This window comes from Sorghum bicolor, chromosome 6 (genome assembly GCF_000003195.3).
Source record: "Sorghum bicolor cultivar BTx623 chromosome 6, Sorghum_bicolor_NCBIv3, whole genome shotgun sequence".
Lineage (NCBI taxonomy): Eukaryota > Viridiplantae > Streptophyta > Magnoliopsida > Poales > Poaceae > Sorghum > Sorghum bicolor.
In genome coordinates, this window is record NC_012875.2 from 25,512,386 (window position 1) to 25,531,038 (window position 18,653).

The window sequence follows — 18,653 nt, forward strand, 5'->3', positions numbered from 1 at the left end:
CTTCGATGAAGAACTAGATATCATCTTCTAAATCAGGTTGACTAAAATTATCGAATTCGGATGACTTAACCTCTTCTATTGGATCTAATCCAGGAAGGGGTTTTGCTTTAACTTTTACTGTATGAGTTATAGGCATTGAAAAACTAAATCCTTTCCTAAATTTAATGTCTAATTTACCATTACGACCTTCTTGAAGAAGTTTTATTATGGGTACTCCAATCTAGGAAATCATTGATAACAACAGGAAGTGCACTCAAAACACCTAAGCTAGGAATAATATGTCCTAAACAATTCTTTAATAATTTATTTGTAGGAATTAATGGTATGTACCTCAAAAATTATTTAGCAAAAGTATATGACATGATGTTGACTCCTACAACTGGATTGTATAAAGCTTCGAAAGGATGTGAATCTACTTGCAACTTTATAATAACCGATGGTGATTTAAAGCGAATTACTTCAAGGGATTGCTCAGATTCTATCAACCAATCATCACCCAAAATAAAGATTAATTCCCTTATAACTTCTCTAAAAAATTTTAAATCATCAGGATGTGAGAAATTAGGATTAAAATCCCTAGATTGTTGAGGTTGAATAATCTTATGATAAAATGTAGTATTACCAAAATCATCAAAGAAATCATCTTCAATTTCAAACATCCATTCAGAATTTGGAGTTATCTCCGTCTCATTAGCTAATTCAACTATAGATTGAGATGAATCAAGTAAAAGTTTATTTTCAGCTAACCGAGATTCTTCTTGTAACAACTCTTCTTTTTCTTCGGAGAGATCATTTAAAATATTAGTAAGAATAGTTTTAGCATGATCAACAGTAATATGCATAAATGCTCCTCTCGAGGCCAAATTAAGGTATTCTCAATTTTTATCATTAAGGCCTAAAAAGAAATATTGTAAAAGCATGAGTTCTCGTAAAGTAAGATTAGGTCCAGAATTTACAAAACTATCAAAACGATCCCAAGCCTTGCCTAGTGATTCATTGTCTAATTGTTTGAATCCTATAATTTTAAACCGAAGTTTAGCGACCTTTTCTACTGAGAGAATTTAAGGTAAAAGTCTTTTCGTAATATATCTCAGTCTCCTTGACTATTTCCAACATGGCGATTATACCATTTCTTAGCTTGACTCGTGTGGGGGTATAAACCCCTATACCCTTACGGCTAGACTTGGGCCAGGAGGCTTGGCCGATCACGAAGACAGTCCGAGGTTTGATCCAATTGCTCGGAGTGTCGCGCAAGAGAACAAGACGAGGAGATCAAGCCAGATTCTAGTCGGTTAGAATAGGAATTGATATCGCGCTATCTATGGCAATTGTAACCGACTAGGATTAGTTTCCACATCTGTAACCCTGCCCTCCGGACTATATAAGGAGGGGCAACGGACCCCCCTTAGGACACATTACCTCTCAACACAATCCAATACAATCAGACGCAGGACGTAGGTATTACGCCCACACGGTGGCCGAACCTGGATAAAAACTTTGTCTGTGTCTTGCGTCACCATCAAGTTCGTAGCTTGCGCACCGTCTACCGATAAACTACTACCGTGGGTATACCCCAAGGTAGACTGCCGACTAGCTTTCGTCGACAGTGGCGCGCCAGGTAGGGGGTGTGCATATAGCTCCCTCGACGAACAAGATGGTCATCGTTCCAGCTTCCGTGGCCGTACCCGAAGGCCTCACGTTCACCGTCGGCCAGATCACGTGGACGACTCATGGCGGCGGCCTCATGACCATGACTTCAGAAGAAACCCAGATCTGATCTGGGACGACAGCGACATCGACTTCGATCACGCTGACTCCGAGCACTCGACCACCGCTCCCTCGTTACAAGGGAAAGAAGGTCGACGACTCGGATCTTTTCCGAGCCCTTGATCACGCCGATCTCAGTCTCCTCGAAGCTTCCCGACTGGTAGATGGGATCTCGCGCCGATCTGATCAAGTCGCGCCAACAGACTCCTTCGACTTCCGTCGTCCAACTCGTGTCGTCACACACGAACAGCTGGGGACGTCCTTGACAATAACGTCCACCCCCATGGGGCGGTCCGTCGAGCTCAAGGCAGACCCAGACCAGAGTCCTCCCTATGGACTAAATAACTCGGCCGTTCACTACTCATGGCACGTCCAATCCCTTTTCGACGGGGCAGGATGGTCGCCAGGACAGACCAGTCGACCAGCTCGACACTATGTCAACATGGTGTCCATTCAAGTGCAACCGGACAGCCAGGCGTCCAACACAAACTCAAGCACGGGATCTGTCCCCACCGAGGTTATAAACTCTGAGGACGAAGATTACGACCTGGATTTGCCACCGTACCCTCCGGGTTTCTCTCGCTTCCTGATCTTTCCACCCCGGTGGGGAGATCTTATCTTCAATGTCAGCAACGATGAACCGGTCGTCGATGGAGAGACTGACGAGCAGAAGCAGCTCCGCAAACAGCACAATGCCGACCGTGCTCGGCGACGCGCGGATGAGGAACGGCAACTCGCGCCCCATAACCTCAGTGACGCCTTCGATGTGGTCGGAGATCAGCAAGGCTACAAAACGCCAAGTGCTAACGTGGCTGTTGCTATGGCAAACCTGGACCGACTCCCTGATACTCTTGAGTGCCAGGGCATCCGATCCAGCGTACGCGCACACCTGATCGCTGCGATGGGACAGACGACCACCTTACTCAAAAGGGTCCAAGCTATCTCCTACACAGAGGTCTCTTCCGACCAGACTCATCGCAGCCGGACTTCACCACAACTCAGCGAGAACCACCGCAGCCGCTCCCCCAATAATCGCAGGAAGGATGCAGGGCGTGGCGACGGTGGTCGGGACGCCGGCGGCTACCGCGAGCAGAAGCGAGGGTGTGGTCAGGAAGTAAACCAGGACAGAGATCTACGATACAACATCCCTCCCAAGGACGCCCGGGACCACATCAACAGGCGCGCCACGGAAAGAGCGGTGCACGAAAACTTGCGGCGCATTGAGTACGATGCCGCGCACGGCCCCCCGACCTGAGACAGTTTTCCTCGCACCTTCGCCAAGTCGTATGGCCCCGCAACTTCAAACTCGAGAAGCTTAAAAATACGACGGCAAGGAAAACCCAGAAAACTGGATCACTCTATATGAGATTGCAGTCCGTTCAGCAGCAGGAGATGAGCACGTCATGGCTAACTACTTCCCAGTTGTCTTCGACCAGGCTGGTCATCAATGGCTTCTTGGCCTGCCCGAGGACTCTTTCGACTCCTGGGAAGAACTGCGCCAGGCATTTATTGACAATTTCATCGCTACCAGCGACCAGCCTAGGAAGAAGTACGACCTCGAGAGGATAAGAGACAGGAAAAACGAGCCTCTGCGCGATTACATCCGACGATTCTCGGATATGCGTCTTAAAATCCCGAAAATTTCTCACGACGAGGCCATATCTGCTTTCATCAAAGGGCTACGCTTCCACAAAGCACTAAGGAACAAGCTACTGCGCAAAAGGCCGACCACGATGGCTGAGCTCCTTGCCACGGCAAAAAACTACGCCGACGCCGATGACGCAGAAAAGCTCATCCGAGAGGATGCGAGAGGTCCCGACCAGCCTCCTCGATGGGACGACAGTCGTGGTCGTTTTGACAACAGGAACCATCGTCGCCCTGACAACCGTGACCACAGAGAAGGTTGGGATAGGCGGCGTGATAATCGTGATGACTTCAGGGGCAAGCGCCCTCGCGACCACGATCACGAGGTGAATACGGTCAAACGCCCCAATGGGCGGCGGGACTACCAGGAAGACTACAACAAGACGTTGAAGGGACCGTGCCAACTCCACCCCAAGTCCAATCACACGATGGAAGAATGCCGTGTCGTTAAAAGCATCTACACGCGGCGGGCTGCTCAAGACTATTCTGCCAAGAATAATGGGAAGCAGGACGGGCGCGGTCACGAAGACGAGGACGGCGACCAGGATAGGGACCCACGACACCAGTATGTCAGTCCCACCGATGTGGTCCACTCCATCTTCGGAGGCAAAGTTTCTATCAAGTCTAAGCACGAAAGAAAGCTCCTGAAGAGAGCCTGCCTCAATGTGGACAGCACAGACGGCCCGATCGCCAATCCAAAATTTCCCCCCTGGTCGCATAGGGAGATCTCCTTCAGCAGGAAGGATCAATGGGCCGCCATCCCGGAACCAGGACGTTTCCATCTAATCCTGGATCCTTGCATCAACAGCATCAGATTCGAGCGCATGCTCGTGGACGGGGGAAGCTCCATCGACATCCTCTTTCGCAACAGCTTGCCTGCTCTCAAGATAACTCCGACACAACTAAAGCCGTATGACGCTCAGTTCTAGGGAGTTCTGCCGGGTCAAAGCTCAATACCCCTCGGACAGATAACATTGCCTGTCCAATTTGGAACGCCCGACCACTTTCGAACAGAGTTCGTCAACTTCGTGGTCGCCGATTTCGACGGAACCTACCACGCAATCCTGGGCCGACCATCGCTGACAAAGTTCATGGCAGTTTCACACTACTCATACCTGGTCCTCAAAATGCCAACAGAGAAGGGCTTCCTAACTGTCAGGGGCAATGTCTATACCGCATACACATGCGAGGAGGAAAGCTTCAAGATCACCGAAGCGATTGACCTCTCGATCCTCATAGCAGAAATCGTAGCTCAAGCCACGCAGATTCCACCCGACCAGCTCCGACTACCCGAGCAGGAGCCTCCGAGGAAAAATTCAAAGTCCAAAGAGCACAAGGAAGTACAGTTAGTCGACGGCAGCCCCGAGAAGACGGCCCTCATCGGGGCCAACCTGGACCCTAAATAGGAAGACGCGCTCGTCAGGTTTCTAAGGCACAATGTGAGCGTTTTTGCATGGAAACCCGCAGACATGCCCGGCGTCCCACGAAACCTGATCGAGCACTCCTTAAACGTCTCGAAGACCCCAAGACCCATCAAGCAAAAGCTATGACGGTTCGCTCGCGACAAAAAGGAGGCTATTAGGATAGAAATAACACGGCTTCTAGCAGCCGGATTCATTAAAGAAGTGTATCATCCCGATTGGCTTGCCAATCCGGTTCTTGTAAGGAAAAAGAATAATGAATGGAGAATATGCGTTGATTACACTGATCTCAATAAACACTGTCCTAAAGATCCTTTCGGTCTCCCTCGCATCGACGAGGTGGTCGACTCAACGGCCGGATGCGAACTTCTCTCCTTCCTAGATTGCTACTCTGGTTATCACCAGATCTCACTAAAGGAAGACGACCAGATCAAAACATCTTTTATCACTCCTTTTGGTGCGTATTGCTACACGACCATATCCTTCGGACTTAAAAACGCTGGAGCCACTTATCAACGGGCTATTCAGCAATGCCTCCACGACGAGATTCATGATGACCTCGTCGAGGCTTATGTAGACGACGTCGTCGTCAAAACAAGGGACGTGAGCACTCTAATCGACAACCTAGACCGAACCTTTAAGGCACTAAATAAATACAAGTGGAAGCTTAACCCCAAAAAATGCATCTTTGGGGTCCCCTCCGGTCTACTACTCGGCAACGTCGTCAGCCGCGACGGCATACGACCGAATCCCTCAAAAGTAAAAGCAGTGCTCGACATGCGACCACCTAAGAATGTTAAGGATATTCAGAAGCTCACCGGATGTATGGCTGCTCTCAACTGTTTCATCTCTAGACTGGGAGAAAAGGGCCTCCCCTTCTTCAAACTCTTAAAGGCGTCAGAAAAATTCTCCTAGACAGAGGAGGCTGACGCTGCGTTCACCCAGCTGAAGACTTTCCTCACCTCACCGCCCATTCTCACAGCACCTCAGCCCAATGAAGACCTACTCCTTTACATCGCAGCAACCGATAGGGTTGTCTCCACGGCAATGGTGGTCGAGCGAGACGAGCCAGGCCACGTATACAAAGTCCAGAGACCAGTCTACTTCATAAGCAAAGTCTTAAATGAGTCCAAGACCAGGTACCCCCAGATACGGAAGCTCATCTACACCATCTTAATAACTTCAAGGAAGCTGAAGCACTACTTCGATGGTCATCGGGTCTTGGTAACCACTAGTTTCCCCCTGGGGGACATTTTGCGCAACAAAGATGCCAACGACAGAATTGTAAAATGGGCAATGGAATTATGCCCATTCTCCCTGGATTTCCAGAGCCGCACTACCGTCAAGTCTCAGTCCCTGGTTGATTTCATTGCTGAATGGACGGACCTCAACGAGCCCTCCGTTTCCGACACCCCCGACCACTGGTCGATGTTCTTTGACGGATCCCTAAACATCAATGGCGCCGGCGCCGGGATACTCTTCGTGTCGCCTAACAAGGACAAACTACGCTACGTCCTTAGGATTCTCTTCCCGGCGTCAAACAATGTCACCGAATACGAAGCATGCCTATATGGCATACGATTGGCCGTCGAACTGGGAGTCAAACGCCTCTACATTCTTGGGGACTGCACCGACCACCGAGCACTATACGCTCGGGGACTGGTCGACCAGTCTACCAGTTTGGAAACTTGGGGACTGCACCGACCACCGAGCACTATACGCTCGGGGACTGGTCGACTAGTCTACCAGTTTGGAGACTTGGGGATTGCACCGATCACCGAGCATTAAAGGCTCGGGGACTGATCGACTAGTCTACCAGTTTGGAGACCTGAGGACTGCATCGACCAGTCTGAGCACTATACGCTCGGGGACTGGTCGACCAGGTTACTTGCTTGAGAGTTTGGGGATGGCACCGACCACATAGAGTTGTATGCTAGGGGACTGGTAAATTCAATTTTTTAAGACCTTGCTACAAGGCTCATCCTTCGTCTTCCAGCAAGCTCGGGGACTACATCGGTACGATGCATCTGGCGACGCATCTCAGTTTTAGAATTTCTATGAAGACTTTTTTGACCCTGGTACCACGTACCTACGTCACCTACTACCAGGCTCGGGGACTAAGTGGGCACACTTCACCTTGCGGTGAACGTGCTTGCTTTTTGGAAGACTGTACTTTTCATAAAGGTACAGTGGGCACACTTCATCAAGAAAAGAAATATTTTTTTCTCAGGAGCACCATGTATTCTTCGAACAACCTGCTTCTTCGATGTCAGTGTTGATCAACTGTCTTTTGAGTTGATTAAAATACCGTTGCAACTGTTTGGGCGACTTTCCTGCTTATCGAAGATGTCAAGCCTCACTGGTCGAAGAAGCTCAAGACGGCGTATTACATCATAATACATGATGCTCGGGGACTAGCTGTGGGGGTATAAACCCCTATACCCTTACGGCTAGACTTGGGCCAGGAGGCTTGGCCCATCACGAAGACAGTCCGAGGTTTGATCCAATTGCTCGGAGTGTCGCGTAAGGGAACAAGACGTGGAGATCAAGCCAGATTCTAGTCGGTTAGAATAGGAATTGATATCGCGCTATCTATGGCAATTGTAACCGACTAGGATTAGTTTCCAGATCTGTAACCCTGCCCTCCGGACTATATAAGGAGGGGCAAGGGACCCCCCTTAGGACACATTATCTCTCAACACAATCCAATACAATCAGACGCGGGACGTAGGTATTACGCCCACACGGCGGCCGAACCTGGATAAAAACCTTGTCTGTGTCTTGTGTCACCATCAAGTTCGTAGTTTGCGCACCGTCTACCGATAAACTACTACCGTGGGTATACCCTAAGGTAGACTGCCGACTAGCTTTCGTCGACAACTCGTTAATGAAAATGGAAAGAGTTTCCATCTTAGAGTTTTATCGGCCATGCCCTTAATACTTAGACATGAACATGTTTGCTCAAAATCAGCTAAATGGGAATAGGGGTTTTCGCTAGAATTACTAGAAAAAATATGTTCTTGAACTAATTTGATTAGTCCCGGGCGTAGCTCATAGCCAGATGATGTGAAAGGTTTAGAAGATTCTTTTGGCTGGAGGTACGATCCCGATGGTGCTCCATATTGATATAAAAGTTGAGATTCAATTTCCATATTTATATATATATTTATATTCTAATAATATTCTAAGAAATACAAAAAAGAAATACAAAAAAGAAAACAACACCTATCTATTTTCGTGTCCATTTCAATCACGATGAAATCTTCATCGGCTTCCGCTCTATCGGCATGCTTCCTGTCATCAGAAGCTTCATCGGCAGTAGTCTTCAAATCTTCCTTCATCGACATCGGCAATGTATCATCACAAGCTTCATCGGCAATAGTCTTCAGATTGACATTGGCAATGACATCTTCGATCTTGTTAACAACGTCTCTGAGTTTAAGTCAAAAGACAACCTCCCCATCGATCACCACCACTCATCGGCAACAATCTCCATCGGCTGATCCTCATCGGCACCTTTTTGTCAGTATAATACAATAACTTTCCTTCTGCCGATTAGTCTACTCTGATTATTTTGACACGTACCAAAAATGGTGTCAACAACCGTCCTTGAGAAGAATGAAGCCTAAGAAATTGAGCAATTGTTTACTGCATACTCTGATAGTTGTAAGTGTTAATATAAATATATTTTCTACTATATATAACATTGTATCTGATAATTCTATTCTTTTATTATATGTATGGACTTTCTAGGCACACATATGACGACTTTGGTCTTCTTTCAAAAACTAGGGTGTTATAATTACATAGTATGTTGGTCGCTATGGTTATGTAGAAATGACCTGATTTTTGAAAAGAAACGAAATTCTTCCCCTCTGTTGACTACATACGTGTTCATATAGTCGTTTCATACATGGGCCATTGTGCAAAAACCAATATCACAAGATTTGGTTGCAGCGCCATTTCAACATTTGACATAGTGGTAAAAAGCTTTTTACCCAAGTACATGAGTGACAATCTAGTCTACAGACGGAGTGTTATTAATGTGATGAACTCATTAATGAAGCTTTCTTATTGGAAAAATGTGTAGTCATTGTGCCTACAGAAAAAAGTGAAAAGTCCAATGACCCTCTCTCATGGGACTACAGTGTGGTCACTTATCTTGGGCACAAAAAACCGAGAACTGAACCGAATGTAGCAAAACCGAATTTTTCAATACCTTATTTGGTTCCTAAGTTTCAGGAACCGAATTTACCGATGAGGTAAATTTGGTACTATACCTTGGGGAACCGAATTCCGAAATGTGCTAAGTTTGAGTGTAGTTATATTATTAAAGCACTATTATAGGCTATTATATTTTGTATATGTGGTACTCTACTCATATAATCTTGTGGATTTATATATGTATGTATTTGGCACTACTATTCTCTATGAAATCATTTCCAAATTATGTCAAAATTAGCTTTTGAACATGCTATTACATGTTCATGCAACCAATTCAGTAAATACCGAAACCGAACTAAATGTACCGAAACCGAATTTCCTCGATACCGATTTTTGGAAGGAACCGATCGGTACTTGTTTTTCGAGGAACCAAATTTCTATGAGAACTGAGGTACCAAACCGAACCGAACCGAAGTATCGAATGCCTAGGGTGTGTGGCCCTGAACTATAAAACTAAATATTCTACCCCCTAAACTTTTAAGAATCAGCCAAATAACCCTCTCGAGCGGTTTTGGAGGATGGTTTTGTTTTTAATTAATTTATTTCCGTCGAATCTTTAAGAATTCATAATAAATCATAGAAAAATCATAAATGAAAATCCAATTTTGTTGAACTCCCGATGACTAGATCTACACGGTAAACATATAATATTGTATACTTTAGTATAAAGTTTTTGTTGTGACTTTAAATCTATATTTTTCTATAATTAATTAGAATAATTCATATGTGTAGTTCCTATAGTCCAATTGTGGTGAAATTTTTATGATGGGCTCATTATTGTATATTTGAACCATGATAAAAATTTCATACTCAAAGCTAAATAAATCTATAACTAAGTTATATGTGATCCAATGAGTATGAAATTTTTAGTATACTACCAGACAATAATTAGCTCACCACAAAAAATTTACCATAACTAGACCATACAAACTGCATATATAAATTATTTTTATTAATTACAGAAAACATAAATATGAATCTATAACAAAACTTTATATTAAAACATACTGTATTATATATTTACTGTGTAAATCTACTCTTATGGAGTCGAATAAGATTAAATTTTCTATTTTATGATTTTCTACCATTTTATTGATTTTTAAAGTTTAACGGAAATAAATAAAAGTAAAAAATGATAAAACCACTATTCAAAACCGTTTAAAGAGGTATTTTACCGGTTTTGAAAAGTTTAAGGATAGAATATTCGATTTTATAATTTAGGAGTAAAGTAGTTGGAGGAGTTTGTCAATTTTTTTTCCTATAATTACCAAGCCTCAGACCGTACGGGTCCAGGGTAGCATCAGTGCAAGCAACCGCCGCCGCACTACTCCGAACTGCCTAGGTCTTCGTCGAATCGTCGAGCCCTTTGCTGGAGACGAGCACTGCGCATCCAAACCCTAATTTAATCTATCTGGCTACTGAGCAACCGAACACTAGGTATGCCTGCCCCTACCGCCCCTTCCTCCTGTGCAAAACTGAGCATCCGAGCCCTAATTTAAGCTATCTGGCTATCGGATCGGGTCTAATCTAATTACTGAGTGTATACATGTATGTATTGTGCCTTCTAACTTGTTTTTTTTGCTTTTTTTTTTGGCAAAAATTGTCGGGCGCACATGTGTACAACCATGTCCTTTAATCCCGCCCCTGCATCTTTTCTCCATCAGAGTGATTCAAAGCTTGCAATGGCACAGAAGTGATATCTTGAGAAACAATGAAACGTTTTGTCTATATCAATGATGATTCGTGCCGGTATTCCTACCGTGACAATCGGATATCCAATACCAAGCATACTCTGTGGAATTTTCTCCCGAAAAATTTATCGGAGCAATTCAGGTTTGTATCTGTTCTTCACTTGTGTTGACAATAAAGTAGTTCCATTTCCATCTTAGCTATTTCATTGCTTCAACACTTAAAGTAGTTGCAGTTTATCCACTTTTTAGGGCACTTCCTTCAACTTGAATGACTGGAGGGTAGGGGGTCTAACATAAAACAATATTCTCACCATTTGATTTAAGATGCAATTCTAGTGGCATGTTGCTTAATGAAGTGCTTTATTATATAATACACTGCATCAGCCATGCTTGCGTCCGCATATGAAAATTTTCAGTGTCATCTTGCCTGAAGGACTAAATTAGTATAAGTGCACTAGATGAAGATGCATACTAACCATAAATAATTTACTTATTTTGTAATTAACTGGTTCGAGAACTTATAGATTGCTTTCACACTGAATATGGTGCTCTTATTTGCATCATGAGACAAAATGCTTCTTGGTCAAAGGACTGCTCTTATATTTGCAGCATGAGACAAAAGGCTTCTTGGTCACTTGGTCAAGGGACCTGCAGGAACTCATTCTTTCTGTTTGACTAATGAATTTCAGTTCCATCAGAATTTTAATTTCTTTTCATTTCTCTAAGTATTTCAGGCGTTTCATGAATCAGTATTTTCTACTAATAGCCTGCCTTCAGTTGTGGTCCCGTATTACTCCTGTCAGTCCTGCAACTACTTGGGGTCCACTTATCATCATGTTCATTGTTTCTGCTTCAAAAGAGGCTTGGGATGATTACAATAGGTATCTTTCTGACAAGAAAGCAAATGAAAGGAAAATATGGCTGGTAAAGGACGGCATCCATAGACAGGTTTTTTCTTTTCTCCATCAAATTTGCTTTAACTTCATTGAAAATATGGCCTTCTTGATCTATTGTACTCCCTCCGTTCCAAATTATAAGACATTTTGGCTTTTCTAAATTCATTTCTTTTACTATGCATCTAGACATAATGTATGTCTAAGTACATAGCAAAAACTATGTATCTAGAAAAGTCAAAATGCCTTATAATTTGGCCTTATAATTTGGAATGGAGTAAGATGTAAGCCATTCACAGAACATTGTTTGGCGGGCCTAGCAGCTTTTGTGTTTAGGTCACCAGTCTGCACCAAAAATTCATTTTTTCCTAAGGGTGTTCAAATTGTTTTTTCAGTTCTAGAAAAGAGAACATCTAGAAATTCTTATTTGCAAATGTTTTGTAGTCTGTCTTTCCTTATCCTGTCATTCAGCTGCACTTGCCACTGCTGTCAGAAAACCAACAGGTGCACTGTAGGACAAGGCTTGCATTAAAAGTTTCAGAGAACTATCATAGATCTTTTTTTTCCTCGAACATGCAAGAGTGTTGCATATCATTCAATTAAAGAAAGAAGAGCGTACACAAGATGGACAAGGTCCCCAAACACACACTGACACAGCCACAACAATCAAGAGAAAACAAGAAACAAGTGGCCCTTTTTAACAACAGGTGACCAACTAGGTACCAAAACTAGGAGTATTACACCCCCCCCCCTCTAGTGGAGCACCACCAAATGCATTCATCGGTGACAGATTGAAGCATAGCCATGACTCGGGACTTGTACTGTTGAAGACATCATTCCGATGTTTGCAGATTTTTTTCCCAATTGCGAAGCCACAAGACTGATAAGCCAGTTGAGCTGCTTTCTAATTTCCTTCACTGCCCTGAACAATGAGCTTGAAAATTTGGTAGCGGAAGTTGGAGCGATGGAGTTTAAGCTGAATCTCTGGAATATTTAAACCTTACCTCCCGGGCAAAGGTGCAGAAGATCAGCAAGTGTTGAACTGACTGTTCAGCTTGATCACAGAGGGGCAGGAAGCGGGATGAGGAAATTCTCTCTTAGCTAGGTGATCGGCCATCCATCAAATGTGAAATGCAAGCAACATGAAGAACATGGCAACATGCAGCAAAGAGGAGCATAAGTCTTCCATATGCTTTTCCACGGAGCAGAACGTGTTGAGTCTAGAAAGAAAGGACCGTATGCTGACGTGTGAGAATTATTGCCTGACCTACCAAGTCTCCATTGGTCTGGTCTGCCACATCCTCTTGTAGTGGTACATTATCCCAGATGAGAAGATAACCCTGTAGCACAGGGACAGTTCAAATATGGATGTTTCTTAATAGAGGAGGGCTATCATGTTTTCATATTGGATATATCTGCTATCTATTTTAGAGAACCATCATCTGTTCGCTTAGTAATGTGGATTAAAAGTTAGAAGAGTTTTTTTAGTGCATGGCTAGTCAAGTGATATTTTGCTTTACAAAAAGTCCAAATTACTCCCTCCAAGTTTGGCCTATGTGCAGATATATTTGTTTGTTTCAATTTACTACCTCCAACTATTTCAGTTAGTCTAATTTACCCCTTAACAGGATTTGTTATTTTCGTTTCTCCACATATAAGTTGAGTTTAATACCAAATTTTGTAATGTGACAGAGAACATAAGTTATGTTGGAAAAATGTATCTTAATTTTTTGACACATTTGATAGCTTAGGATTTTTTTAATAATAAATTAACACTTGAGATACAATATTGTACACAACATGCACAAAATATGATGCCCTCTATGACTCTATCATCATATCACAAAATTTGAAACTAAAACACAATTTGTAATAGAGAAACAAAAAAGAAAAATCTTTTAAGGTGTAAATTGGACCAACTTAAATAGTTGGAGGGACTAAATTGAACCAAATGTTTAGGGCTTTATCTTGACAAAGGCCAAACTTGGAGGGAGTAATTTGGACTTTTGCCTTTTGCTTTTTACATATTGGAATTGGTATGCTGTAATATATTCTAAAAACCAATTGGTCTAATAGCACTGGTATATGGAAGGATCAGAGTATTGATGAATGTGGATGAGTAAGAAGTTGTATTGTTCCTGTAGTTTTCTTCATCCCTAAAGCGTACAACTATATCTGTATTTTCTAATGATGCATATGGGATTACTTGGATTTCTTATTGGAATATTTCAATGTGCTTTTGTTCTGTAGATCAAAGCACAGGAGATACATGTTGGAGATGTAGTGTGGCTCCATGAGAATGACGAGATACCATGTGATCTTGTTCTCATCGGGACTTCTGATCCGCAAGGCATTTGTTATGTAGAGGTAAATGATTTTTTTCTCAAACATGCAGGAGACCTGCGTATCATTATATTAAGAAGAAAGAAAGTGGGTTTAGAACCTGTACAAGCCCAACACACTCACAAATTTACATAAAACACACACTCGTCTTTGGAGCACAAGCAAGGTAAAACGAAATTATCCATAAGCAGCAGTACATATGTTTGTTTGTTGCACATAGAGACATGTTATACTATTGTAGGAGTTCGCATAATTTTCTGGGATGGTTGTAGCCATTGCCCACAAGCTGAACCTGACTGTCCTGTGATGAACTTACCTCTAGATTGCCCTAACCTTTTTTTTTAAACCGTGAGTATAGCAAAGAGGTCAAAGAGCTGCACAAAAACTATTATAGAGATTGCCCCAACCTTCCCCCTTGAATGATGCCTCTATCCGCTATTCTGATATATAAATTCGATGTGGATGAAATTGGTGTATAAGCGAAATTTTTTATTTCCTTAGACTTAGATCGTGCAAGGCAAGAATTTTTCACTATTTACGATTTCATATTCTTGTTACTAGACGTTCGCAACTCTTTTCTGTTACACATAATGGATAAAGGGTTTCAAAAGTCAAATTTTCTTTTCAATACCATTTTTTTTTTCAGAATTCTATGTTCTTCCACCCATGCAATAGAGAGCGAATGAGAAAAGAGGGCTTTTCCCTTTAAAATAGGTTTCGAAATAGAAATTATGGAATAATGCTGAATTCAAATGTTTATTTCTTTATTTCATTTTTATAGTATAAGAAAAATGAATTAAATGAAATTCATGGATTTATTACGGCCTTGGTTGTGACCCCATAGATAAAAATGCAAAATTTCTATCTTCGAGGCGACTGAAAAAGGGCATTGAACGAGAAAGAAATCATCCACATATAATCAAACTGTCGTATGCCCTGGAAGTAATATGAGGTGCTCGAAAATGGTTGAAGTAATTGAATAGGAGGATCACTATGACTATAGCCGTCGGTAGACGCCTGATCATATCACAATGGACTACAGATTTTCCATGGATGCATATTCTGATCCCACTGCTTGAGTAGTATTTTGTTATATTCCCACAGAGAATCTGAACTTTTTTTTTTCTCGAAAACGCAGGAGAGCTGCGCTTCATTATATTAAGAAGAAAAAAGAGGGCTAGAGAGCCCTACAACACACACAAAACACAAACCCCACACTTAGAGATTACACTCGCGCCCGCAAAACAGACAGGGAAGCGACCAAAAGGACTAGCACTAAGCTAACCACCAAGGAGAGGGGCTGTCAAGGAGGACAGACCCTTAGCTCCTGCTAGACTCCACAACCGGCGCTCTTCTCCAGCAAGGATGAGTGCACCCCCAAGGATTGGGATAATGCCATAAAAAACGCAACGGTTCCGATGGTTCCAAAGAGTCCATGCCCCAAGCACAATGAGAGAGTTGAGACCTTTTTGTATCAATCCGCTTGTTGCTCCACTAGCTTGATCCCACCAGCTATCAAAAGAAACATCAGAAGGTTGTGGTGACAAGGAGTGGAGGCCGACCTGCCTTAAAAGATAATACCAGAATTGCCTAGCAAAGACACAACACAAGAGACTAGAAGGTGGTTGATAGTCTCCACTTCCTGGTCACAAAAAGGGCACTTCTCAGGATGAGGCAGCCCATGTCGCGCAAGGTGATCCGCAGTGCAGCACCGATTATGGGCCACCAACCATAGGAAAAAACGGCATTTGGGCGGTGCCCAGGATTTCCAAATCCTCTCATAAGGTCCAAACTGAGTAGATCCCAGGAAGAAACCCTCATAAGCAGACTTGACAGAGTATTGCCTACTATTTGATAGCCGCCAAATGTGGACATCTTCGACATTAGGCTCTAATTCAAAGTTGTACAACACTTCCCAAAGATGGAGGAAGTCCACTATAACACCAACTGTGCAGGCTCCCTTGATATCCAAAAGCCAACTATGATCAGTAAGAGCTTCCCGGACAGTACGTCGTTTCACCCTTCTCATTGGGATGGCTTCTAATAATCGAGGGGCAAGGTCAGCAATAGACTGTCCATGGATCCAACGATCAGTCCAGAACAATGTGTGATTCCCATTACCAACTTCAGTTACAACAGCCACCGAGAAGAAGGCATTGATTTGGTCTGGGATCTGAATAGGGAGGGAAGCCCAGGGGCGGTGAGGTTCAGTTTTTTTCAGCCAAGCCCACCTCATCCTTAGTGCCCAACCAAGATGTTTGAGATCAGAAATTCCAAGTCCACCAAGCTCAGGAGGGCGGGTGACCTTTTCCCTGGCCACAAGACAATGTCCCCCACGTGCATCTTTGCTGCCCCTCCAAAGAAAGTGTTATGGTAGGCAACACCTATCAAAGGAAAAGGAAGGCGCATGGCTGAGGGAGGGCTCAGCCAGCCGTGGGCTGTTAGGGACCTAGAGTCCAGGCCGTGTGCTGTTAGGATTCTAGAGTCCAGGGAGGTTCTGTTTAGGAAGAGAGAAAGTAGGAGGTTTGTTTCTATTTTTGTAACCAGCCAAGTCTATAAGGCTGAGATTATTTGTCTTAATGAGATTAAGCCTGGATTGAGACCTAAGTCTCCCCTGGGCGCCAGGACCCTGTCTCCCTGTTCTCGTTCTCCCAGCAGCCACCGATCACGGCGCCTCCCACACGCCGGCGACGCCCTCGCTTGCTGCCGGCTCCCTCTCATCCCTATCGCCTTCGCCCTCTTCCGTGTCGTAACAACCTGGTATCAGAGACCATGTCTTCTCCAGCCCGCCGCCCACCACCACCACAGCGCTGCTCAACTCGTCCGCCGCGGGGATCGTTCCATCCTCGCCACCAGCTGGGCAGCCGATCGAACCGACCGCCGCCGCTTTCGGCAACCTGGTCGCTGCCATCTACGGGATGCAAAAGCAGATCGGCGATCTCTCGGTCCGCATGTCCTCCGTGGAAGGCCGCCAGTCCTCACCACCGCAGTCTTACCCCTACGGATTGCCGGGTTACGGCGGCGTACCAGTGCTGCCAGCACCAGGGCCAGCCATCTCCGAGCTCTTCGCTATGCCGCCGTTTCAGCCGCCGCAGCACACATCCACCACCCCCGCCCTGCCCTCCATCGCATCGCCGTCGAGGACTGGGGGCGTTCCCATCACCCAAATCTCGTTTCCTCACTCGCCATCACCAGTTCCCACCATGTCCTCCATTATGGGCAGCGCCCATCCCCCAACCCAGCCGCCTACCGCTCACTACACCGCTGCCCAGCCTTCTGTCCCTGAATCTGCGAATCCCATCTTCCCTCGCTACCAGAAGCTGGAATTCCCCACCTATGATGGCAAGGACGATCCGCTCGGGTGGCTCAACAAATGCGAACAGTTCTTCACGGCGCAGCAGACACGCCACGCCGACTGGGTCTGGCTTGCGTCCTTCCATCTCAACGGGGTCGCGCAGCAATGGTACTTGGTCCTGGAGAGTGACTGCGGCCGGCCGACATGGGAGGATTTTCGGAGCCTGTGCCATCAGCGCTTCGGACCGCCGCTCAGCACCAACCACCTCTCCGACCTGGCACGCCTGCCCTTCACGTCGACCGTCGAGGCATACATGGAGGCGTTCCAGGCACGGGCGGCACATGCGGGCCACCTCGCGCCTCGCCAGAAGGCGCTGCTGTTCACCGGTGGCCTCCCGGACCACATCCGCATCGACGTCGAACTCCTGGAACCGCAAGACCTGTAGCGCGCGATGTATCTCGCCCGGGCCTATGAACGTCGGAATGCACCAGCACAGCTCGCCCTGCCGGCACCTCCGCAGCGCCCTGCGCGTCGGGCTCCAGGACAGCAGCATGCTCCGGTCGCCCTGCAGGCGCCAGCTCCAGCAACTGCGGGCACGGCCGCTGTCCCTGCGCGCCCCTTCAAGCGCCTCTCGCCGGAGGAGATGGCCCTGCGCAGCAAGCAGGGGCTTTGTTACAACTGTGACGAGCCCTACGTCCGCGGGCACAAGTGCGCCCGCCTCTTCTTCCTGGAGGTCGCTGACTACATCGTCGAGGAACCGGATGACGCCGTGGACACGGCCGAGGCCACGACGACGGAGCAGGCTGCGTTCGATCCAAACGGCCCTCTGATCTCATTGGCTGCCATCACAGGCATCCGCATTGAGGAGACGATGCAGCTCCGCGTCCGCGTCGGCAAGCTGACACTCTCAGCCCTCCTCGACTCGGGATCCACGCACAACTTCATCAACACCGCAGCAGCAGCACGCGTGGGTCTCCAGTTCGCCGACAGTGAGGGCGCGCACGTGGTCGTGGCCAACGGTGACTGTGTCGCGTGCAGCGGCCTCACCAGCAACGTCCCCCTCTAAATTAGCCCCGAGTCGTTCAAGGTGGACCTCTACTCCATTCCGCTCGACTGCTACGACATGGTCCTTGGCGTCGCGTTCCTCCGCACGCTGGGACCCGTCGTCTGGGACTTCGACGCCTTGCAAATGGCCTTCCTCCGCCACGGACGCCGCGTGCTCTGGCAGGGCACTGGTGCTGCCCGCCCAGCGCACCAGACAGCACCACGCACCCATGTAGGCCACCTCTACGCCGCCAAGGCGACCGAAGCGGCGCTCTTGGAGAGGCTCCTCGACGCCTACGCCGATGTCTTCGCCGCTCCATCGGGTCTCCCA

At 45.8% G+C, this 18,653-nt stretch overlaps 1 protein-coding gene across 7 annotated transcripts in view; it reads left to right on the forward strand.

Moving 5' to 3' along the window:
- Positions 10,332-18,653, forward strand: part of LOC8086477 (phospholipid-transporting ATPase 2) — a 51,958-nt gene continuing 43,636 nt past the window's right edge. For 6 of the 7 annotated variants that reach the window (XM_021462899.1, XM_021462901.1, XM_021462903.1 and 3 more), the window contains exons 1-4: positions 10,332-10,493; positions 10,721-10,889; positions 11,482-11,695; positions 13,891-14,007. In XM_021462899.1, the coding sequence (XP_021318574.1) occupies positions 10,768-10,889; positions 11,482-11,695; positions 13,891-14,007 (453 nt within the window). In that variant the 5' untranslated portion in view covers positions 10,332-10,493; positions 10,721-10,767. Of the gene's footprint in view, positions 10,494-10,720; positions 10,890-11,473; positions 11,696-13,890; positions 14,008-18,653 lie in introns of those variants that run through there. The other variant, XM_021462902.1, reaches the window with a different exon arrangement.